At 57.9% G+C, this 23,932-nt stretch overlaps 2 protein-coding genes across 3 annotated transcripts; both read right to left on the reverse strand.

Moving 5' to 3' along the window:
• Positions 1-19: 19 nt before the first annotated feature.
• On the reverse strand, positions 20-2,790 carry TMEM205 (transmembrane protein 205). Its single transcript, XM_063407028.1, has 3 exons — positions 1,198-2,790; positions 943-1,106; positions 20-740 (listed from the first exon to the last, which is right to left on the reverse strand). Exons 1-3 carry the CDS (start codon positions 1,295-1,297, stop codon positions 423-425), a joined length of 582 nt encoding a protein of 193 aa, XP_063263098.1. The 5' UTR covers positions 1,298-2,790; the 3' UTR covers positions 20-422.
• A 1,549-nt stretch (positions 2,791-4,339) lies between these two features.
• ACOT11 (acyl-CoA thioesterase 11) lies at positions 4,340-18,967 on the reverse strand. 2 transcript variants are annotated; one of them, XM_063407024.1, is made up of 18 exons: positions 18,530-18,967; positions 14,333-14,408; positions 12,652-12,850; positions 11,752-11,821; positions 9,886-9,936; positions 8,797-8,857; positions 8,504-8,605; positions 8,118-8,253; positions 7,699-7,855; positions 7,237-7,356; positions 7,017-7,161; positions 6,059-6,114; positions 5,871-5,937; positions 5,702-5,785; positions 5,480-5,613; positions 5,071-5,202; positions 4,872-4,998; positions 4,340-4,783 (listed from the first exon to the last, which is right to left on the reverse strand). In XM_063407024.1, the coding sequence occupies exons 1-18, from the start codon at positions 18,928-18,930 to the stop codon at positions 4,628-4,630; spliced, it is 2,274 nt and encodes a 757-aa protein (XP_063263094.1). In that variant the 5' UTR covers positions 18,931-18,967; the 3' UTR covers positions 4,340-4,627. The 2 variants fall into 2 exon arrangements, with proteins under 2 accessions (XP_063263094.1, XP_063263095.1); XM_063407025.1 differs by lacking the exon at positions 9,886-9,936.
• Positions 18,968-23,932: the final 4,965 nt, after the last annotated feature.

Consider the following 23,932-nt stretch of genomic DNA (forward strand, 5'->3'; position numbering starts at 1 on the left):
GATGCCAGACACTGATTGTAAACCCCAACATAACACCTTTACCCATTACATTAACTGGAACAGCCAGCATACAGGGTCTTCTGCAATTCTGTATTTGCATTTGGCTTTTAATTAGAAGTAATGCTCAATCTCTCATTTCTCTCTCTTCTGCAGTCTCTCTGTGACTGCAGGAATACACTGCAGCTTTAGACACAGCTAATACACAGGGCATTAGAAAGCTGTTCAGCCATAAACCCCTCCTGCTTCGATGGTGGAGGCTGGCTGCAGGCAGCTGTAGAGAAAACATTTCCTTTTCACAATTCCTAAATTTCTGCACCGTACACAAGCAAGAGCATCTCCACCTGAGGCTGCTGCAGTTTAATGTCCAAACCTGGGGGCTGCCAGGCAGCAGGGCCGGGCTGTGGCGATGCCCCGGCACAGTCTCAGAGGGCAGCGAGCTGTGCAGCCAGGTGCTGCAGGCTCAGCCCGTTGCACACGATGCAGCACAGGTTGCACAGGGAGGACAGAGCGTGGCACAGGGCGAAGCGCCGGGCCAGCCGCCTGTGGCTGGGGCTGGAGGCGCGGAGCTGCCTGCGGGGCTCCATCCCGGGCTCCATCCCCGGCTCCTGTCCCGGTTCCATCCCCGGTCCCCGCCCGTGCCTGCGCTCCGCCAGCCGCAGGTCGACGAGGTCGGAGGTGGCCCGCCCGAAGCACTGCGTGTTCAGCACGGAAGCGGCGATGCAGACGAGGAAGATGATGATCTGCAGGGAGCAGAGCCCGCCCTCAGCACCTCGCAGGTGCCGAGGGTTAAATTTCACCCCCCTCCCCGCCCCCTGGCTCGCTGCAATTTGGGTCTTGCGGGGTTTTTTTTAACCAGAGTCCTGTGTGGGTCTCTGTCGTTTGCGAGGTAGCCGGGGGAGCTTGGCTGGCAGGGCAGGCTCGTGTTTGGGAGGGGGAGGCTACCTGGGTGGAGTGCTCCTCGCCGAGCCGCTCGCTGGGGTGGGACATGGCAAACAGGGTCAGGTTGAGGAAGGCACAAGTGGAGCTGATGTGGAAGTAGTAGGGGAAGAGCTCACGCTGGATGGAGCCGAAGGTGTGGCGAGGGAGGTGCCTGCTCATCACAAACCCTGCGAGGGGGAGAGCAGGTGAGTCCTGGGGCAAAGCCCCCCTCCCCTGTGCCACCCCCCTGGGCAGAGGGCACAACACAGCCCAACCTACCGGCCACGAAGGTCACCCACACCTGCATTCCCCAGGAGGTGGAGAGGAAAAGCAGGTGCAGCACTTTGATGGTGTTGGAGGGCTCCGTGTCACCTGCCATGGCGTCCTGGATGGGGACGAGTCCCTTCGTGTCAGCCAGGTCACCCCGAGCTCGGCGCTGAGCTGTGGTTGCTGCTGTCACGCTGCTGCTCACGGGGCAAATGCCGTTCAGGTTCTCAGACCTGCTTACTCAGGAAAAGCTTTGGAGCTGGCACAGCCCCGTTCCAGCCTCACCACCACACACCCCACTGGGCTGCAAACCCGCTGCTCAAACCCCTCGTATCTCGGGGCAGGGCACTGCGTCAGCACCTGGGAGCCAGATGCTTTGGGTGGACTTTTGGCAAAGTCCAGCCAACGCCCCGGCTGACCCCTGGCAGCAGGAACAAGCAGAAAGTCAATAAAAAGGGGAAGAGAAAAGCTGTGACAAATACACCTGCCCACGCTGTGGACATCAAAGAGACCTCTTGGCCACGGAGAAGCCCCCCCTATTTAAAAACAACAACAGCTTCTGCTCTGTTTAACCAAAAGCTTGGGGGCTCCAAGGGCCAGGGGGGCTCTGGGCTCACCCCGCTGCCCCAGACCCTGCTCAAGAGCATGGGCAGCAGTGGGTGGAAGGAGGCTTTGAAGGAGCTGCCTGATCCACTGCAAGGAGCACTCTGAAAATTAATTAAAACAAAGCTGCTGGGAGTAGCCCATCAATACTGCTGCCTGCAGAATTCCTCCTCCTCCTCCTCCCCTTGGCTGGTCGCCTCGGGGCATGAATTACAGCAGGGCTGGCCTTGAGAGAGACACTGCTGTCTAATTCTATCCCACTCCTGCAAAGCAGATAAATACACCCTGTATTGTGATATATTAGCTCCATGAATTTATTTAGGCATCCATAAAATCAGGTCCTTAAACCTTCTCATGATGGCAGCGCACCGGAGAAGGCGCCCACATCCAACCCGGAGCGCTGGCCTGTAAATCCCCAGCTGTCTTCATGGCCTTTTCTTTTCCAGAGGCTTCTTGGTGTTTTGGGGATTTTTTTCCCTGCTCCATCCTCCAGCAGCCCTGCATGGCAGGGGCCCAGGGAAGGCAGCCGTGGTCCTTAGGTGGGGCTTTGTTCCCTGCATCACCCTTGGCAGGAAGGCAGGGATGGGCTCTGCCAGCAGCCAGCACAGAGCCCTGCTGCTCCCAAGATCCCAGATCTGCCTCTCCAAATTATTTTCCTCCACACAGGAATTAGCAGCCGAGAGCTCTAAGGTGTTTTCTTGCAAAGAAGCTGCAGGTTGGAAGGTTGCTCAGAGCGGGGGGTGACTCCCTTTTTTTAAAAAAAAGATTAAGGAAAATGGTGATTGATTGCTGGATTGGTTCTTGAGCGGTGTGTTTGATGGGGAGGGCAAAGAAAGGGCTCTGGGAAAGGCTGGTAAGGACAGCCACCAGCAGGTCCCTCCTCCCCTGAGGGATGAGGCAGTGGAGATGGGTACTCCAGGGATGCTCCAGGCTGCCCAGCCCTGCTGTCCATGCCCCCCTGAGTGCCAGCAGATGCTGCAGGGCTGCAATTCTCTTCCAGAAGCACAAAGCACACGATGCCTCTCTCTGCCGTGCCCCCAGGTCACTCCTGCTCCATCACCCTGCATCCCCGGGGACCCAGCCAGGCTGGAGCCAGGGCTGACCGGGGGGCCTCCCAGCAGGAAAAAAGCACAATACTTAAGGAGCAGAGGTCAGTTAAAGTTTAATGTTCAGGCAAATACATCATCCCCTCCACTTAATCAAGCAGCAGCAATTCCTAACGGTAAGTAGGAAGGATGGCTCTCGTCTTGGTAATAAAAAGGCAGGATTGCTCTGAGTTTGGGGAGATAAGAAGGCTCTACAGAAATTGGATGTTTAGTACTATGTTCAGCCTAAGATGGCTTTATCTTTTGGAGGTCGGGGCACAGCCGTGCCAGGCCTTGAGCTGAGATGTTTATGATGGGAGATACAGCAGAGATTAGGGGGTTTATGGCCACAGCCAACCCAGGGGAGGGAGCCACAGGCTGGTGGCCACAGGAGAGGGGCAGGAGCTCCTTCTGTTATAAACTGGGTGGGGAATTGGGGTGGCAAAGGGACTGGGTGTTGCAGAGGGACACCTGCAGCCCTGGAACAGACCCTGTGGTCATTTTTGGTACCCCATGGCCTCACCTCACCCCGAGTAAGGCATCACCAACACTTGCTCATGGTTAAGCTCTACAAAATCCATCCTTGGGATTAAGCACAGGGCTCTGCAGGCAGAGGCAAGGGCACAGCTGGCACCTGTAAAACCTGCTGTGCCCAAAGCTCTGCGTGCCTAAGGGCTTCCAGGGCTCTCTGATTTTCCAGCAGGCAGCAAGCCTTCCAGGACCCTCAATGCCACCAGAAAACCTCTGGCTGTGTGACCCAGGAAGGCCTGGGAGGGGGCTCTCCACAGGCCTGTGGCTGAGGGCAGATGTCCCCTGTGCTGTGACTGAGGAGTAGCACTTCCACTGTCACCCCTGCTTCCTTCTGGTGCCTTTCCCAGAGCATCCCAGACTCAGGGGATCAGGGTTTGCCTCTGTCTTTTCCTTTTTCAGCACCCCTGAGGCAGTTTGGGATTTACCTCTCAAGGTGTTGGTGCACCCAGCAGAGGGGGACAAGGAGGACTGTCCTAGACAAGAGCAACACCTCCAGGCAGTCCTCAAAAGCCACTTGCATGGAGCACCACCCTTTTCCTGCAGCACAGTCTTTCCCCAAAGAATCCCATATCCACCTGAGCTCCAGGTGTGCTGCAGGTGCAGGATCCCTGCTCCAAGCTGAACACACAGCAAGCCCCTGGAGCAGACACTCACCCAGGGCAGGTATGGATGCTTTTCCTGTCAAAACACTTTTATTGCTGCTCCTTCCACAGCCCCATGGGGTGGGATTTCAGCCCAGGAGGACCAGGGGCTGTTTGCCAGCCCTGCCCAGGAAAAGGAGCAGCACTGGGGAGAGTGGGATGTTCCACCAGCCACCCCTACACCAGGGAGGGGAACAGCACCCACCCCACATCACTGTCCCCTCTCTCCCTTTGCTGCCTCAAAAGGAACCAGTTATACCCCACCGAGAACTAGTGAAAAAAAAAAAATCTGGCTTGGAAAGATTTTGGATCATATAAAGATTCAAGTAGCGTTAAGTGAACTAGAAAACCAAGTCCTGTACATCAGCTTACAAAATTCCTAAACAAAATAAAAAAAGAAAGAAGAAAAGGCACGACACATCAGTGCAAGGGATGAGGTGGTGCAGTAATGCCCCTCCACCCCAGTCCCTGGGACCAAAGCCCCCAGGGAGGCAGGGGCTGGGTGCCACCATGCCACATTCCCTTCCACCACAGAAGTGTCCCCTCATCTGTCTGTCCATCTGTCAGCAGGGGGCCGTGGCTCTAGAAGTCCTGCAGCCGTGAGATCAGGTCCTCCTTATTCTTCAGCAGGAACTTCTCACAGGCTTCGAAGGTGGAGCAGATGTCAGAGGACAGTCCTGCCACATTGGTGGTGACATAGTTGAGGTACCCCGGCATAGCCTGGTTGTAATAAGCCACCTGCAAGGCACAGGACAAGGTCAGCAGGGGCACAGGGGAGGGAGGAGCCTCCCCCATGGGCTGTGGGAATGCAGCTGCAGCATCCCACCTTGCTCATCTCCTCCGACTCTGGCCAGATGCAGAACCCGGAGCAGAGCGTCTCCCCGCGCGTGAATTCGGCCCTGGCGGGGTGGGTGGGCAGCGTCACCGACCGAAAGGCCACCACGTAGGGGTCCCTGGGGACGAGAGAGCCCAGTGAGCTGGCACAGCTGGGATGGCAGGGAGCAGGGACCGGGCTGGACACTCACCCCTTGCTGCAGGGTTTCCGCCGGGACGCCAGGATAACGAAGTCCTGCGGCTTGTTCTCGTGTCTGAGCTTGCGGCTCACCACGTGGTAGATCATGTCATCATCATCGACCTTCTGGACAAGCTCAGCACTTCTGTAAGGGAAGGGGACCAGTCACAGAAACCCTGCCGTGCCCCCTGAATCTGGGCCTTACCCATTTACAGCCCACCACCAGACCCAAAATATCTGGGAGGACCCAGAATAGGTGTTTGTTCCAGCAAAGCGTGGCCACCAGCCCAGAGGGAGCCAGGACAGGGACACACAGTGAGGGGCCTCTAAGAGCAAGCCAGGCAACCCTCTGGCTCCCAGGAAAGCCAAAAGGGATGCTTCAGCTTGGGGGTGTGACATCTGGGGAGGCCTGCAGCACTCACATGTAGTGGCTGTCCCACTCGTGCCGGCGCCGCAGGTTGGAGAGCAGGGAGAAGGCTCGGCCGGCTGGGATGCAGACGGACATCTCGATGCGGAAGGACAGGAACCTGTCCTCCTCCAGGGTGTACATCCGCACCTCGGGGAGCACAGGGCACGGCTGGGACCTGTTCCCAGCGGGACTGCCCACGCTTTGGGGCCGAGGGAGAAGGGACAGGGATGAGTACCTTCTCCTTTTCTCTGGCAAGCGCCCAGTTGGCTTTGGCCACGAGCATCTTCAGCGCAGAGACGTTGTTGTAGCTCAGATAAACCTGGAGCAGGGGCAGCATGTCAGGGGCAGGAGGGGCAGCAAGAGGGGGAGCAGGAAGCAGCAGCTCCCACAGGCAATCATCCTACCTTGTTGCTTTGGTCCCAGGGCACGGAGAGTGGCACCTCAGTCTGTTTGCAGGAGACGACGTATTTTCTGCAACAAAGGAACAGTTTCCCCTATGAGAGGACAGAAACCACCCCCAAGTGTCCCTGCACCCAAGTGCTGAGCCCTCCCCTTTCCTCCATCCCCACATCCCACTCGTTTTGCTGCTCACCGGTCCAGCCGAATTTTTTTCCTAGCACTGGCTTCTCTGTACCTCCTTTCTCCATCCTGATAAATGGGAAAAGGCAATTAAGTTAATAGGAAAAGGAGGATGAAAAAAAAATCACGTCTTTTTGGGAGTGGGAAAAACATTCAGCAGAGAAGGGCTGGAAGGTGAAGCCCCCTTGCTTGCCAGCTGCCACCCTGGCTACACTGCAGTGATGGTCAGTGATTAATTGTGAGTTATTTCAGCATTGCCACCATGCTCTGATCAAGTGATAGGCACTGGCACATTAGGGAAACACCTTGTTGTGGCTGCAAAGCTGCAAACAGCCCCTGAAACAAAAACGGTGTACCCTAGCACCTGCAAATGTCCTCTCCTGAGGAAACAAAAGCCAAAAAAAAAAGCAGCTTATTTGAAGAAAGTGCTAGTGTGGTGTTTTAAAGCAGGTGAGGGGAGGTTTCAGGGGGTCTGACTTTGGCCATGAGATGATCTCCATCACAGTGGGAGATCCTAGTTTTAAGGCATCAAAAAAATCAGGGAGATGGACAAGGATCAGCCCAAGAGAAGCTGAGACGAGTGTTTGCTTTGCTGCTGTGCTCATGTGACAGATTTCCCTAAATATTTGGATCCCAGCAAATTATGGATCAGGATGCTCTGAAAGGTAAAACACAACCTCAACATTCCTTCCCCTAAATTACAGAAAAGACGAGCTGGAATTTGCAGGCAATACTCTGCTAAGCCTTGCATGGCTAATACATCTCCATCTCTGCACAGGCAAGTGGTTTATTTTATTAGTTACACCGAGCAATCCATTTAATTCACTTGCTATCGAGCAATTTCATTTCCATCACCATAAAACTGCATTTGTTCGGCCCAGAGCGAATCCCAGAGCCCTTTGGGGACGGGTGGGGTTCCCGGGGGTCCCGTGCCACCAGGTTGGGGACAAGCCAGCCCTGCTGGTGCTTACCCCTGGCTCGGGTGCCACCATGGGCAGTGTGCGGGGCTGGCCCTCCTGGTCCAGCACCACGAAGGTCATGAAGGCGCTGTTGATGTGCCTGCGGCTGACAGACATCTCCTGGCCGTAGGCCTCGGCGCTGACCCCCACCTCCATGCTGCAGGAGAGAAGGGGTGAGGGAGCAGAGGGCCGTGGGGAGGGCGGGAAGGGGCCCCCCACCACCGCCACCCACCTGTTCTTGAAGGCGTTGTTGACGATGGCTTTGAGCACCAGGCGGTCCCCAACCTGCGACGGGCCTCGAAAGTGGAACATCTCGATGGCCCTCAGCGTGGGGTGGGCGTGGCACAGCCGGCTGTGGGGACAGGTGTGACACCCCCAGCCATGGCCCCATGCCACGGCAGCCCCATGCACCCTCCCCGACCCAGCCAGAGACAAGGAGACCCCAAAACTGTCACGCCAAGATTCCAACAGCCAAAACCAGCCATGAGAAGGAACAACGAGCCAACTACAAGGAGCATGAACCTTTCCCTCAGCACCACACATCTGTGGGACTCCCTGTGCAGTGTCACCCAAGGGTGACATGGTGGGGACCATCCCTCTGGAGGGTCCCTACAGTCCAGCTGTGGCCAGACCCAGCCACATGTGTCCCCTCCAGGCACGTCACCCCCTGACCCTGAACCCCTTGTTGGGTCACCTGGCTGCGATGGTGGCCACGTTCTCCATCCAGGCCATGATCTGCCCACCGAAGGTGTTGCCCTGGTGGTTGGCGTGTGGAGGCAGCACCAGCTCCACACTCTCCACCCGTGTCCTTTCTGCCGGCACCGCCCCGCTGCCGTCCCGCGTCTCCAGCTCTGCCACAGGGGGATAACAGGGTTATTCTATGGCCAGCAGCACCCCTCTCCCAGCACCCCACCAGCCCTTGTCCCTCTCCCCACAGCATCAACCCTCCCCAAACCTCCAGGCCTGAGAGTCTGGGATGGTGGGGCTGATCCCTACCCCGCCATGACCAGGGCATTCCCAAAGCTCCATGTGGTGACCACCACCAGCAGCCTGCTGTGGCACTGGGATGTCACCAGGGGCTGTTTTGGCAGCCCGGGCTGCAGGGCACGGTACCAGTTTCCTGGGGGCTGTGGGTGAGCAGGTCCTTGAGGGTGTCCTTGTGCACCAGGCGCATGCGGCGGCGCTCGGCCGCGATGCTGTACTCGATCTTCTCCTCCTCTGTCTGCGGGGTCAGCGGCTTCAGCCTCACCTGCAAAGGGAAGGGGCAGGGTGCAGTCGTGCTGGAGGATGAGCAGCAGCAGCAAGAGGTGCCCTCCATGCCCACAGCAGGGCTGAGAGCTGCCCACCATGCATCCCCCAAGCACAGGACACGGGATCACAGACCCAGGAGGAACAGCAGTAGCTGTGACAAAAAGCAGAGCCCAGCCCAGCCCCATAGAGGCCATTTCCTTACTGCCCCTGTTCAGCAGGCAACAATCCCCCCAAGCCCCACTGCTCACCTTGCTGCCCAAGGGGCCCTGTGCCACGAAGGTGGCATACGCCTTGCAGATGCTGCAGTGCTTCCCGCTGCACAGGTCTTCGTAGCTCACCTGGATGCCCACCTGGGAGAGGGCACAGCACCCCTGAGAGCTGGCTCTGCTCCCCAGGGACCCACATCACACACCCCTGGCCAGAGCCAGCCAAAAACTATGAACATGTGGGATTAAAGCTGGGAGCTGTGGGAGAATTTTGCCACGTGGCTGGTGGGGATGGGCACACAGCAAGGGGGACAGGGGCAGGGGCACACACCAACCTCCATGCTGGAATTAAAGGCTCGGTTCACTTTGGCTTTGATGTTGACAACTTGCCCGACGCTGAAAAACAGGAAGAGGAGAAAGCGTGTGGGGTTACTGGGGGACCAAATGGCTTCCTCTGAGGTGTCACAGCATTCCAGCTCACTGCCTGCTGTGGTAAGGCTTCCTGGGACTGTGGGACATGCCAGGTGGCCAGCAGGACACGGGGACAGCCACCCCTGAGACGTGAGAGCCGTGAGATGTCACCCCTGAGCAGCTGCGTGCAAGTGGGTCCCCAGCTCTGGGGTGCTGCCAGGACACCCGAGGGGTGCAGAGGTGCCCGAGGCTTGCTTGGCACCCCTGCCCATGCAGGCATGCATGTTTCTGCCAGAGCAAACAGCTCCTCCAGCCTTGCACCCACTGTCCTGCACAGCTGGATCAGCCACGGGGCCTTGCCACAAGCAATGGATACCTTGGGATGCTGGGAGATGGCAGGAGGCAGGGTCCAGCCAGGGGCATTTTGCACCATCTCTTAAATGAAACATCTGCTGGCAGCAAACTGCTGCTCTCCTCTGCCTTCAGCAGGCTTCAGAGTACACACACAGACAGCTCTGGCCCTGCAGCCTGAGCTACTCCAGACTGGCACCCATGGAATGCGCAAATTTAGCTTTTTAGCAACACCGACAGCAGTCTTTACCAAATACATTTTTAAATCAGGAATATTCCTCATTCCTCAAAAGAGGCCAGAGCTAGAAAACTCAGTGGAAAAATAAACCCAAAGTGTAACCAGCACTTCTCAAAACCAGAGGAGAGGGTGAGCCAGAGTGTGCTTTGACACCAGATTTCTCCCCGTGCCCTCACACGTGACTTCAGGCTCCAGAGGAGCTCTGTCAATGACACGCTCTGCACGTTGGCTCTGGCTGGAGCAGGAGTGACATGAGCTGGCATGTCCCCAGCACGGACCCCGGGCCGGTGACACGCCAGAAACGTTAGCAGGGTTACGTGAGCAGCCTCTGTCCACATGCCATGCCACATCAGTGGGGTTAAGGCTCCCAACTCACGGCAGCGCTGTGCTAGGCTGGCGGCTCTAGGGCCAAACACGTCCGTACCCGAGGCCGCTCCTCCCGTCCCGCTGCCCAGCAGGGCTGGCAGACGGCTGGCTGGGGCAGAGAGAGAAAGCAAACGTGGGGACAGGGTTAGAGGCGATGGCAGCAGCCAGATGGATGCTCTGGATGGGCTTGTGGCGAGGGGCATGCAAGGGCAAGGAGCCAGGCAGGCAGACTGGCAGCCCCACATGTCTATATATAGCCCCAAAAATACTTTATCTTCTGTGTCCTTATCAAACAGGAGAAGCCAGTGCCATAAATGCCACATGAAGCCCCGCTCAAGGGTGCGTGTGATCCTCCCCAGAGGCTGCACACAGCAGGGCAGAGCCACGGGGAGAATCTGCTGCCCAGCCAGTGAGTTTTAAGCCAGTGATAATTTGGGGTCTCCTCCTCAGGCACCTACAGCTCCTCCCTGCCTCTCCCCAGCAGTGCAAGGGCAGCAGAGAGCACAAACAGCTGGGCAAGGAGATCTGACACAAAACTCCTCCACCTCCCAACAGCTCTGCAGGAAATCCTTGCCAGGCCCCTCGCTCAGAGCCTGAAGCTGGACCACAGCAAGTGGGATCTGAGCCAGGAGCAGCCCAAATTCCCTGCCCCCTTGGAGCAGTGCCCAAGTTCAACCCCAAGGAGGAACAAATGCTTTGCAGGGCTTGATGTAATGCTGTGGAGAGGGCTTGGGTCTGTTCTTCCCTGCTCCTGAAATCCAGGAGGGCTGGGGAAAGTGTCCCAGGAAAAGCTGCCCCAGGAGCAGGGTATCAACCCCAGTGGTGCCACCTCTGCACCATGGCTGCACCACATCCTCACACTGTGGATCTGTCATGGAGCTGAGCCCCAGGGCTACGGGCACCTCATGTGAGGGGGCAAAAATGTGAGTTTAGCATTTCCTGGGAATGACAGTAAAAACCAGGAGTGAGTCAGACTTCTCAGTGCCAAACAAATCAGCTGACAGCCAGGGACCCCAGTGCCAGCCCTGGGTACCCACACTGGTGCCTGTCCCAGCAGGCAGGGAGTGGCTGGACAGTCCGGATCCTGTACTGCATGGATCCTATATGGCAAGGCAGGAACTGCAGGGCACAGCATGGATCCTATATTGCAAAGATCCTATATTGCATGGCATATCCCCAGCCCCCTGGAATGGTACCCAGGCAGGAAGAGACAGGCACAGGGGGTGTGGGGGCTCTGAGAGATGAGTAAAGGTGGGTGGCAGTACCTGGGCTTACTCGGGGAACAAAAGGAGGAGACTACTTCAGGAATGCTGGGTGGGAATGGTCTCAATACTGGGAGCTGTGGAGGAGGAGGGCAGAACCCTGGGAGGGTTTTTGTCCCCTCTGGTCACACCCTCAGGCCAGGAGAAACATAGTCCCCTGACACATGACATCCCAAGGGCTGAATCAGAGGGGGCACCTCTGTGGGGCAGCACCAGGGAATGCCAGGACCAGCCTGGGATGGAATTTCCACCAGGCAATGCCCAGCCCGATGCATCTCACAAAGCTGGGAGGTCCCACCCCCTGGAGGGGGGAGCCCCACACAGCTGCTACAGAGGCACGATTTACAAGATTTGAGTTTTCCAGAGCACTAAATCAGAGCTGTTTCCTGAACAAAGCCAGGGAGGAGCTGGCGTTGGGGGAAATACCAGGAAGCCAAGGCAGCAGGAGCTCCCCAGGCGACCAGACAGCAGATAAATCAGAGCAGACAGTCCATCCGCAGCCCTGCGGCGCAGACCCAGCCTCAGCCCCTGCTGCCCCGCGAGCCTGGCACTGCCACGGCACCTCCTCCTCTCCCAGGCACGCTGCCCCTGCTCCAGCTCCAGCCCCTGTCCACGCTGCAGATGGGAAAACCCCCCGTGCTCCCCGGTGTCACAGCATTTACCTAATGGTGTGCTCGAAATAGATATCATCCATGGAGGCCGTGACGCACGGGCAGCCGGCGTGTCTCTCGGCTGCAAAGGAAAAACAAACTGCATCAGGCCCCTGCAGCAACGTGCTGAGGGTGTGAGGGGCACGAGGGCTCCTCTGCCCCGGGCTGGTGACGCCGGTGACACCCAGCCAGTGTCCCGTTCCCTGCTGATGCCCATTGCTGTGTTTGCAGGGACCAGAGTGGGATTTGGGGTTTCTCCTCCCACAGCAGCGCGGGTTTGCAGATGTTTAAAGGTTTGGAGGGTGTGGTGGTGTTTGCCTTCCCTCCATGAGTTTGCAGCTGTGGGGATGCACCAGCAGCTGATTCCATCTCCCCATACACAGCAAATATTTCAAAGCCGCTCATTCGGTGTGACTTTCCCTTGGGACTCCAAGGGACCTCAGACTGCAAAACTGCTCTGGGAACCTCATCCAACTGCAGAATTACACCCGTTTCCCTGTCATAACCTCCCCATGCTTGGCTGAGCTGGTGAGCTCCATTGCTTCCTGCTGAGTGGAGGGGCTCAGCCCACTCCAGCTGCTGCTGGTACACCAGGGGTGCCACCAGCCTGATCCCCTCATGCCCTGCACACCAGGCAAGGAAAGGGGCAGCACTATAGACGAAGAAGGCACAGATTTTGATCTGTCCCCCAGTCAGCATGCATGCTGCAGTGCACGTCTCCTCCCCTTCTTGCCCTGCTCCTGTTTGCTCTCTAATTACTCAGCAAAACGGCATGACGTGGGTCCCCAGCTGGCGTCACTCCGAGGCACAGTGCTGGCCTGCCAGGGATGCTGCTGATGAGCTGGCTCCTGCCAGCCCTGCCTGGTGCCTTTCCCGGCAGGATGGGGGCTCCAGAGGGAGATCGGGGCTCACCAGAGAGGCAGGCGGCCGTGTCGATCCACTTGAGCAGCTGCCCGGTGCTGAGCTCCCCGCGGTGGTTGGTGTGGCAGGGCAGCACCAGCTGGCTCATCTGCACCTCGGTGGGGTTGCGGGCAGGCGAGGGGCTCGCCATGGCCCCCGGCGCCTCCTCCCGCTCCCCTGGCTCCCGGGCACGGGGTGGAGAGGTCGAGCCCTGTGGGGCACAGAAAAGCTCTGTTTTACCCAAATGGGAGGCAAACCCCCTGAGAGAACCCCGTGAAGGCAGTCCCCACACAGAGCTGGGAGAACCCCAGCCCTGCACACCCCTGGACGCCACCAAACCCACCCAGCCCTTGCCAAAGACAAGGCACCTGCAGCCAAAAAGGAAAAAATCCCTCGAAAAAAGCTCCAGAGGGGATTACTCCAGGTTTTCAGGCCATTTATCACCTAACCCCACTTCTCCCTCCTAAACAACACGAGAAACCCCTCCCAACATTAATCACTCTTCTGGGATGGAATCTTTCTCCATGACAGCTTCATTTTTAGGGTGCTGCAGCACAGGGTGGGTTTTCTTTCTGGGGGCTGGACAGTGCTCCACACCTTCCACCAACACCCTCCCTTCACCAAAGGATGCACTGGAAGCTCTGTGGTACAAGCAGCAGAGGAGGAGCATCCTCAGTTTGGGGTTGTTTGGGCAGTAAAATCTGTTCCTTGCTGGCTTGTCCCTTTGCTGGGCACAGAGCAGCTCCCCGGCACCCCGGTGGGAAGCGGGGCGGGAGAGAGAGGAGGCTGAGGCAGTGCTGGCAGGGAAAATAGCTGATGAGAGATGTCAAGTGAGTCGTGTTACACAAGGGATGAACTCAGTTAGCCTGGTGAGTAACTGAGGAGACACGAGGAGCTGTCTAGGCTTCGTCACAGCCCTTCCTTCCGCTTTCTGCTCCCGCTGCAGCTCCTGCTCTCAGCACTTGTTGCGAGAGTCCCACTGCAGCAGCTTCTCTGCCCTCTGCTTTGCCCGGATTCTTTTAAGGATGAGTTCATGCTGAAAACGAAGCTTTCCCGACTACCCTGAGCTCACTGCCTCTCAGAATAGCATTTTTCTCCAGCGGGTCTAACCTCTGTTTCCATAGCTACTGGTACACGACATCCCGGGAACGGCACAAACCTCGCCTCAGCAGAGAAGGCAGCGAGCGCACCAAGCCCAGCCCACGGCAAAGGCGCTCCCATCCCACAGTCAGACCGACCCCCGGGCACCAGAGCCCCCCCAGAAGCCTCCAAACCCCTCTGTGAACCTCCCAGGCTGCTTCCCAGCACGCAGCGGCGCCTACACGAGTACCACAGAGCTATTTTGGGAAGGCAGCAGGCTCCGGGGTATGAGCCAGCAATGCAAAGGGCTCCAAAGCCGCCTGCTGCAGAGCGAGCAGACAGCCTGGCCTGAGATCCCAGGGGTCACTTTCCCGGGGTTTGATAGTTCGGAATCTTAGGGAAGGAGCTGCCAGCCCTGGGAAGAGCCCTGGGGTAGCCAGCATGAGGCTGGGGATGCTGATGGGGAGGGATTTGTTGGGAGAGGATGCAGCCAGGTGTGGTGCAGGGCTGGGAGCAGCTCCTGGCACAGGGTGGCATCTGCCTGGCACAGCCTGGGTTAGTAGCCGGCAGCACAACGGGGAGCCAGGGGTTAGTTGCACGGCACGGGGGGTACCTGGAGGCCATTGCAACAGAAGCTCAAGATGTCTTCAGGGACTATAATATTCCCCTTGACCATTTTTAAGAGACACCTGGAAAGGAGAAGAGTGGCTCTGGTTACGGCAGGACTGGCAGAGGCGGGGGTGGCTGCTTCCCAGCGGGAACGAGGCAGTGTGTGTGGCAGGTTGTCACACCCTGTCCCCACATCCCATGCTGACATCCCTCCCCACACCACTGACCCCTCGCCAGCACCTATCAAGGGGCTGTCAGAGCTAAAAAGGAGAAGGGCAGACCTGGGGCAGGTGTCTGCCATTCCATGGGAGTCAGGTCCCACACTCACCAGTACAGATAAAAGAGTCCCAGCTATTTTGGGGAGCTGGACCAAGCACACGTTGCAGGGCTGTGGCCAACCCCTCAGCCAGTGATGCTGTGTCAGTGCTTCCCATGTTGCTACATGTGACAGAGGACTGTGCCTTGAAGCTCCCCTGGCCGGAGCGGTGACACCGCAGCAGTCACAAGACAGCCAGGAGTATATTTTTGGCAGCAGGCAGGGCTGAGGCTGCCGTGGGTGGTGCTGGGGGCAGCAAATGGGAAGCACCCGAGTCCAGGAATGCTGCTGCTCCCTGCTCCAGCCCCTCTGCCTTCGAAGTCCTGACATTCCACAAGGGCATCGTGTGTCCTTGGGTGCCTGCAGGCTCCCGGGCCACCTGCACGGTGACTGTGTCCCAGCTGGACACTGTGGTGGCTTTGCAAGGAAAGGCAGTGTGGGAGCTGCAGCAAAAACTCATGGAAGAAGCTTTATATTTACAGTTTGCTTTTAAACACAATGCTGCCAGGCCTTTGGCAACTTCCCAGCACACATCCCTTTCCCATGCAGGTAAAACCGGGCTGCTGGAGGTACCTGGTTGTTTCCCAGCATATGGGATTGACTGATTTTGGCATGGGGTTAAAAAAGTGGGAGCTGTAGATTTGCCTCCTGCACCATCAGGAACTGGGGCATCACACAGGATGCACCCAATGTGGTCAGTACAAAACAAGACACAAACAGCACCACTGAGCCTCTCACAGCCTCCCACCCCTGCCCCAGCAGCACCAGGTTTTGCTTTCCCCAGCCCCACAACCTTTTCCCTAGCCCCATGACCCTTCCAGGCTTGTTATTGAGGTTTGGGAGCTTCCTGATGGCTCACCTGCCCTTGCAAGAGCCCGGTGCAGGAGTCACTCTCCTGTTCGACAGGACAGGTTTGCTGCCCAATTGCAGACACAAGGTGGTGGCCGTGGGTGTCCTCTTACACCCCACAGCCCCAGCCAACAGCACCAGAGGGACATTCCTTGGAAACCCAAACCTGCTGCTGGCTCGGCAATCATGTCACCTTGTCCCCCGGGGTTGCGTTAGCAGGAGGGGGGAAAACACCCGGAGCTGTGTGCTTTGCATCATCCCCCTGCTATTTCCCAGGCAGCCCCAGCCCCCGCTCCTGCCCGGGGGAAGGGGAGCACCCCGGAGACCCGGAACCACGCAGCCCATGGGCATTCATGGAGTATTTGTTATCGAAACCAAGCGAGCAAGTGTCTGTCCTCGTTAAAATCTTCAGCCTCACTCAACTGTCACATTTTTAAAGCTGTTGACTGATGCAGCCCTCGGGTCACCATGGCAACGGGATGCAGTAGCCAGGCAGTGATGCTCTTACTCTGTCACCCCTCGAGTGACCCACTTCTACCCAAAAAAAAAAAAAAAAAAAAAAGTTTGCATCAGGGAAATAAAAACCCTTCCAGCAGAATATTTTCCTTGCCTCCTGCCACGCTCGCTTCCTGTGCTGCTGAAGGCTTAAGAAGCCCACAGAGCAAACCAGGGAAGACACAGAGAGGAAAACACACCAACAACCCTGCAAATACTGGGGAGAGGGACCCTATGGCACCCCACAGCTCTCCTATGCCCTGGCAGAGGGGTGTCCCACAGCACCAAAACACCCACAAGCTCCAGGGAATGTTTTTGGTGTGAAATTCAGTGCTGGCCTCTTCAGAAATCAGCAGGGGAGCACCACTGTATATGAACCTCCATTGCAAGCCCTCATGGGTGCCACAGCTCCCCGGGATGATGCTGGGCAGAGATGCAGGAGAACAGTTGATCCCCCAAATCGTCGAGACCACTGAAAGCAAAGTGTTTACTTCAGCCACTCCCAAAAGAGTGCATGAGAGGGAGAGACAAGGGTGAAACTGGGGTGGGGGTCCCAAGTGCTGGGCTTTGGGGGGATCTGGGCAGAGCAGAGCAGTCTCACACCTTGAGCCGACCCCACCTGCCCTCAGAGCTCTCTCACCACCTCACTGCCACCCCTCAAATACCTAATCCCTAATACCTGGCTCTGTCTCCTACCTCCACCCCAGCCCCTCGGCGTAACCTTACTCTTCCATGGAGGTATTTAAAGAAAAAAAAAGGGGAAGGATGGTGGGGAAGAAAGTGGCGACAATGAAGTTCCCATGGCGGATTATTGGTGTATAATTGAGCAATATCCATGGTAACAAGAAAATCTGCACGCGTTCAAAAAATTAACCTGACCTACTTTGGGAAATTCTGCCATCTCGACAGGGCAGTGAGGGCTGTCCATCCCCCGAGACCCAGCCCGCCAGTCCCACTGCCAGCAGCAGCAAGGCCCTGGTGCAAGCAGCACTGGAGATGTCCAGCACAGCTCAGCCTCATCACCCCATGCCCATCAGGATGGAGCAGAGTCCCCAGCATGAGAGCTGCTGCTCAGGATGTGGCCCCACTGAATTGCCAGGTCATGGCATGGTGAAGAAACACAGCAGCTCCCTGCAGTGGGTCTCAGTGGGACCTCAGGAAGGTGGCCAGCCTAGAAGAAAGGCCAGAACACACTGCAAGTGGTATTTTTGGCACCACAAATCACATTTCGTTAGAGTTCATGGAGTAAAGCAAGGCGTGGGGCCAGGAAAGTTCAATCCAAGGGTCAAAGGCAAGAGTGGGACACAGGATGTCTCCTCTTACGAGGGGCTGATGGTTTTCCAGCCATCACCCATGGGAAAGCATCACTCAGGGTGTTGGGGACACCTCCTGCACCCTCACACCCCTCTCCACCACCGGGTGAAGCATCCGCAGCCCCGGCCGTGCCCGCAGCCCCATCCATACCCGTGCTCTGGTGCTCCCTGCAGCTCCCATGAGGCTCCCACGAAGGCTGCTGCCGATTTGCCGGCACAGGGGCGAAGTCCCCCAGGAAATGACCCAGGGGACAAAGGTGCAGGGGGAGAACAGGGCCGTATGTCACCCCGGTAGAGCTGTAAACACTGCCAGGCCCAAAATTCACACGCATGGGGACACTCAACAGCACTGCCCAGCCCAGGCACCTTTGCCCTGCCACCCACGGCGTTCCCAGGGAGGAGACTGCCACAACATCAATACAACCATGTTTCAGACCACCACAACATCAATACAACCATGTTTCAGACCACCACAGTTCAGCCCACCAAGCTGGAAACCATCACAGTGGAGACCAAGCTGGTGCAAGGTCTACACCCTGGTGGTCTTAACTGTGCGGTCTCCACAATGGGAGCCACCACGGTTGAGACCACTGGGGTGGAAAACACAGGCGAACACACCATGGGGATGTGGTGGTCCCCACCGTGGGAGTCACCATGGCCAAGACCACCTCATTGGAAGCTACTGGAATGGAGGCCACCATGGCATGGTGCCACTGGCCCAGCCACCCACTGCCCGCACCAGCCCCGCACATCCCTCTGCCCTCCCCGTGCCGCCAGCATTCCCAGCAGCCCTGTGCCCATGCTTCCCAAACATCTGCGCCTGCTTTTAAGTGAAAAGAAGCTGACTCAAGCCAAAGCCCCCTAGCACTCCTCCTGTCACGGCCAGAAAGGTCTGCAGGGGTTTGATGTTCCCAGCTCTCGCCCGCTGTCCCCGCTGCAGCCGGAGGATGCCACGTCCCCACGGACGAGTCGCCAGTGCCGACCACGATGGAGCAGCAGCACAGCTCGCTGCAAACCCCAAAGGCAAGAAAACATCACCCGGCTGGGCAGGGGGTCACAAAGGGCTTTCACCCCACATCTTCCCCCTGCAAGAACCTCCCAGCGCCGACGCAAGCCAGGACAAGCCGCCGCTCCGCCGCCGGGAGTGGAAGTCTCCGCAGCAGCTCCACGCTCGCCCTCCTGCTCCCCATCCTGCTCCCCATCGCGCCCAGCTCCCCCCAGCCCTCACCTCAGCCAGAAGAAGCTGAGCATTTGCGGGAGGTGTTGAGGCGACGCCTGGCTCGGAGGAGAAGCGTCCGGACACCTGCGGGCGCGGGCGTCGAGGCCGGGCTGGCGCGGAGCCCTGGGCCGGGGCCAGCGCACACCCCCTCCGCTTCCTTCAATACGGTCACGCAGAACTTTTCTTAAGGTAGCGCTTGGCAGATCTGCGCTCGCCTGGAAAATGGCCGGCGCGGGGAGCTTGGCTCGGGATGCAGCGGGGAATGTGTCGGGCTGGCTGCAGAGCCGGGGGAGCGGCGGGAGGCACGGGCGCGCTGCCAGCAGCGCTGCGGAGCGGGTGCTGCTGCCTCCCTCATCCCTCCCCAGGGAGCAGCTCCTGGGGTGAGGTCCTCTCCCCGGCTCGCTCATCATCCTCTTCTCTCATCAGCTCAGCCAGGGGTACTCAGTTAAACTTACCTGAAAATATCAGTGTTTTCCCCAGAGCCGCAGGTGCTGACACCAAACTCACTATCTGGAAAAGTCTCGGTAAACTTCTCCAAAGCCAATCCAATCCACACAGCTGCTCCCTGGCCCTGCTGCCTTTGAAGTACCTTTGACAGGGCTTGTCACAAAACCTTTTCCTTTTTTTTTTTTTCCTTTTTTTTTTTTTTTTAACAAGGAAATAAAATGCAAATTGCCATGTCACCGCATTAATGACATGGTTTGGTTTAGTGGAGGTGTTGTTCTATTTGTATTTGATTTACACACTTTTACAAGTGAATCTTGGTAATCAACCTACAAGACTTTGATCAAAGCCCTTGGCAGGCACTGGCAGCACAAATATTGCCACTGGAAAGCCAGCAAAGAAATAATTAAGCAATTTCAACAGGAAACAAGGCCCCACTCTCTTTTTTTTTGGTAAATAAGAATAACAAAACACTGTAACAGGGCAAAAGCCTCAGCCACCTAAATTTTAGGCTGGTTGTGGAAAATGTTGATCAAAACCCTAAACCCAGGCAGAGGGGACGTGGGACAGCTGGATACCTCTGCCAGGGCTGGGCCGGGCAGGGGGGGAGGTGGGGCCCAGCTCAGGGTGATGACCCCCTGAGGGGCTTTGGAGCCTTTGGGGGATGGAGGAAGCAGCACTGCATTGCACCAGGTGATTGATCCGATTAGGGTGATGGAGATTCTCTCTGGAAGAAGATTGTTGCCTGAGGACTTTAACCCCACTGAGCATTCACTGCTCAGCTACTTGGATAAAATCTGCATTCTTCATTCCAAGAGCAGGAAGACAGAGGCCCTTTCGCCCTGCACAACCCCTTCCATGTCTTGCAGGTGGCTTTGCACACCCAGATGCGATTAAATCCCATCATTTCAAAAAACAGCATTTCCTTTAAAGCATTCCCTTTTGGGACAGCAAATAAAATGTTTCTCACCAGGATGGTTTTCTACCCACTTGGAGCAGCCCACGTGCCCTGCAAACCAGATCCCAGCGAGCATCCTCCAGAACATCTCCCCACCTTTAGCACGGAGGCCCCTGGCCAGGAAGCTCTTCAGGGATCTCTCCCTCCCTCCTTAGGACTGTTTGTTTCTGCAGCCAGAGATTAGGATCAAAAGGTTTGTTCCATGGAGGGAAAACGATTCTTCCCACTCATCAGAGTCAGAGGGAACAGCACAATCAGAAACACTTCAGATGCTTGACCCACGCTCAAGCCTCCAAGCAAAAGTTGCAAGGAGCGGTTGATGTTTTCCAGGCCCAATTAGCATAATGTTGTAATTCCCGAGCTCTCCGGCTGCCTGCATCCCTTCGCCCTGGCCGCCCAGCGAGCGCAGCCGGCACCGGCTCCCTCCTTCTGATCCATCACCATATGCCCGTCTTTTACAGTTCTTTGGTGCGTGATGCTCAGAGAGTGGATAATTAGCTAAATGAATTAATTGACATTCATACTTGTAATTAGCAACCGGTTACAAGCAGCTACTCTCCTTGGGACAGCTAAAATTTCTCAGGGATCGGTGTTAAAACACTGGAAAATCGTCGGGGGTAACTCCCGAGGGCCGCTGGCGGCCGGGCTCTGCCGGGGCTGTAAGAGCCGCCGCTCGGTGAACGAGCCCGGGCGAAAGCAGAGCGGGCTGGGTTGGATCCGTGTCGGATCCGCCGCTGCCGCTCGGGAGGAGGAGAATTTCGCAGTTTTGGAGGAGATCCGGGCCAGATGGGCGGCTCCCGGCAGCTCCCGGCTAACCCTTTCTACCCCCACTTACCCGAGAGTTCGCAGCGAAGCCCCGGCAGAGGAGGCTGCTCATGCAAAGCAGTGGGAATTGGATGTCGTGAGTGTTAATTAAACCATTAATTACTGCTGAGCGAGGGGGAAAAAAAAGTGACCTATTGGTTTTATGGCTTCTTGGAGTAGTTGGGAGGATGAATGGCTCTGAGGCTCGGCAGTGAGCAAAAAGGGGCTGCGGCATGAGGTAGGTCTTTGTTGAAATGTAGGTTTTCTCAGATTTTAAGGGGATGCTGGCTGTGAGCACCCTGTGAGGCCAGGAGTGGGATCCACACTAGGGACAGGGTTAGTGGAGACTGACACCCCAGCTGTCACAACACCAGGGGCTTGGACAGGCTTTCAGGGTGACCCCAGCTGCCTTAGCAGGGATCCCACTCCCAGCCCTGGGGTGCAGTCATCACCCACAAGCCCCAACAATCTGCACCCACAGCCCCTGAGAGGAGACGTGCAGGGACCCCACACCCCCAGAATGTAGCAGGGGTGGGTGAGCTGAAGGTCTCTTCTTCCTGGAAAAGGCCCCCCAGAACCTGGGTGCCGATGGGAAGAAGGGAGGGCAGCCCATACAAATGGCTCCTTATGGAAAAGAGGAGAAAAAGTGATACTAATGCACTTCATAAATCACAGTCTCCTGTCTTGCTGCATCAGGAGCTCTGCACCATCAGGGAGGAGAGCCTGGGCTGGGGGTACAAAGGATGCCAGGGAGGATGAGCCCTCCAACACTCAGGGATTGGGATGCCCTGCTCTGCACCACCCTCTCATCCTGCCAGGCTCTGCTGCCCACGGCGGCTGCAGCAGCTCTGGCTGGCACAGAGGCAATGGCACAGGGTGATAGGACAGGGTGATAAACTGGCACCCCACGAGCCTGGGTCTCCCTCTGAGAAGGGCTCTCCCACGGCTCCTGGCACAGGATCAGGGCTGCATCACTCTGCCAGGAATCCTGTTCCTGGCTCCTTCAAGCTATCAAAGCTTTAGATTTCCCTGGCAGCGCCTGGAGTTTAAAGGCTGGGGAAAGGGACAAAAAAAAAAGAAAAAAAAAGAAGAAGCCAGTCTCAGAAGAGAGACAGTGGGAAAGGCCGGGCCAAGGAGCTGTCATGCCACCCCTTCAGCTACTACACACCCCAGTACGTTCTCAGACACACTGCACAAGATAGCAGGGAGGCTAATTTTTCTTTAGCTGCAGGCAAAAAAAAAAAAAAAATCAATTCCAAGGTAACCTATTTTTCAACTCCTGTATTGGTATTTACTTAATTTCCAGGCCGGCTTGCCCAGCCTGCCAGGGAGAGGATGAGGGAGGCCGTGTGCCATGGGGCTGAGCCAGGCTCTGGCTCGCTGTGGGGTTTAGTTTGTGTTTAATTGAGACACCAGAGCTCAGGGCAATGAGGGTGTGTTTGAATGACAGCACGGGACATGGGGCACCAGGCAGAGCCCAGCCCTGATGGGATGGGCAGCACCAGGGGTTCACTGGTACTTGCAGGGCATCAGGAAAAGCCCGGCGGGAAGCACGACTTTCTGGAGAAGGTTTGGGAGGTGCTGGTGGTGCATGTGGAAAGGGAAAATGGACTGCAAGGGGGTCCATGGGGACAGGAATAGCTCCAGGTGACCACAAGAGCAGGCAGAGTCCTGGGGAATCTGTGGGGACAGGAGCACTCAGGGTGTCCATGAGGACAGGGCCATCCCAGGACAGTCCACAAACGCTTGGACATCTGGAGGGGTTACACAGACACAGCACACCCATGGGCACATGGGGACAGGACACTGGGGGTGCACAGGGACAGGGACAGTCACATGGGGAGGGGTGGGCACAGGACATCCATGGACACAGGGACACAGGATCCCGGAGGTACACAGGGACAGGGACCCCCAGGGGACACACGGACACAGCACCACGGGAGACACAGACACCCCCAGGGGATACACAGTCACAGGACACAGAGGGATACACGGACACAGGGGGGACACACGGACACGGGGGGGACACAGGGACACGGGGGAACACTCAGTTACAGGGGGATACACGGACACAGGGGGACACAGGGGGACACAGGGGAACACACGGACACAGGGGAACACACAGACACAGGGGAACACACGGACACAGGGGAACACAGGGACACGGGGGAACACAGGGACACGGGGGAACACTCGGTCACAGGGGGATACGTGGACACAGGACACAGGGGTACACTCGGACACAGAGGGACACACGGACACGGGGGACACACGGACACAGAGGGACACACGGACACAGGGGAACACACGGACACAGGGGAACACACGGACACAGAGGGACACACGGACACAGAGGGACACACGGACACAGGGGGACACACGCACACAGGACCCCCGCGGGTCCGCGCGGTACCGGCGCGCCGCGCGCCGCCAGGGGGCGCTGTTGCTCCGAGCGGCGGCGCGCACCGCGCGCTCCCCCCGCTCCCCCCCCGCCGCAGCCGCGGCCGCCCCGGCCCAGAGCCGCGACCCGCCCCGCCCGTCCCCGCCCGTCCCCGCGGCCGAGGGCGGGCACGGCGGGGGGACGGCGCCCTCCGGCACCCCCGGGCCCTCACGGTGAGGGGAGGGCGGGGGGGCCGCGGGGAGGAGGGGGCGGGGCGCAGCGCGGCTCCGCCAATCAGCGCGCGGCGGTTTCAAGAAGCCCCTTCCGCGCCCCGCCCCGCCCGCGCGGCGCCGCGCGGCCCCCGGGGGGGACACGGACCGAGGGGGGAGGGACGGGGACCGGGAGAGGACCGGGGCACGGCCCCGCTGTCCCCCCCGCTGTCCCCCCTCCTGTCCCTCCTCCTGTCCCCCCTGCTGTCCCCCCTCCCGCTGGCGTGGGGGAGGGGGCAGCGGGAAGGCAGCGCACCCACGCGTGCCCGTGCCCGCGGGGGCTCGGGTGCTGCCGGCTCAGGGCTGCTCCTCCGCGTCCCGAGCTGCCCGGCCAGGGTGGCACTCGCCCCCTGGTTGTGGTGGGGACGCCCCCCCAGGCCTTTATAAATAATGCAGGGTTATTAATTATGCAATTTAATTAATTATGCGCATGCAGCATCTACCGGCGGCTCGCTGCTGAGTTCATAAAAAGCCTTTTGCTGGTTGGGGTGCTGCTCGCAGGCCTTGGAGCCCGCAGCCGCTCGGGGCACCGGCGATGTTTTGGCACTGGTGATGCT

This window comes from Prinia subflava, chromosome 10 (assembly GCF_021018805.1).
Source record: "Prinia subflava isolate CZ2003 ecotype Zambia chromosome 10, Cam_Psub_1.2, whole genome shotgun sequence".
NCBI lineage: Eukaryota > Metazoa > Chordata > Aves > Passeriformes > Cisticolidae > Prinia > Prinia subflava.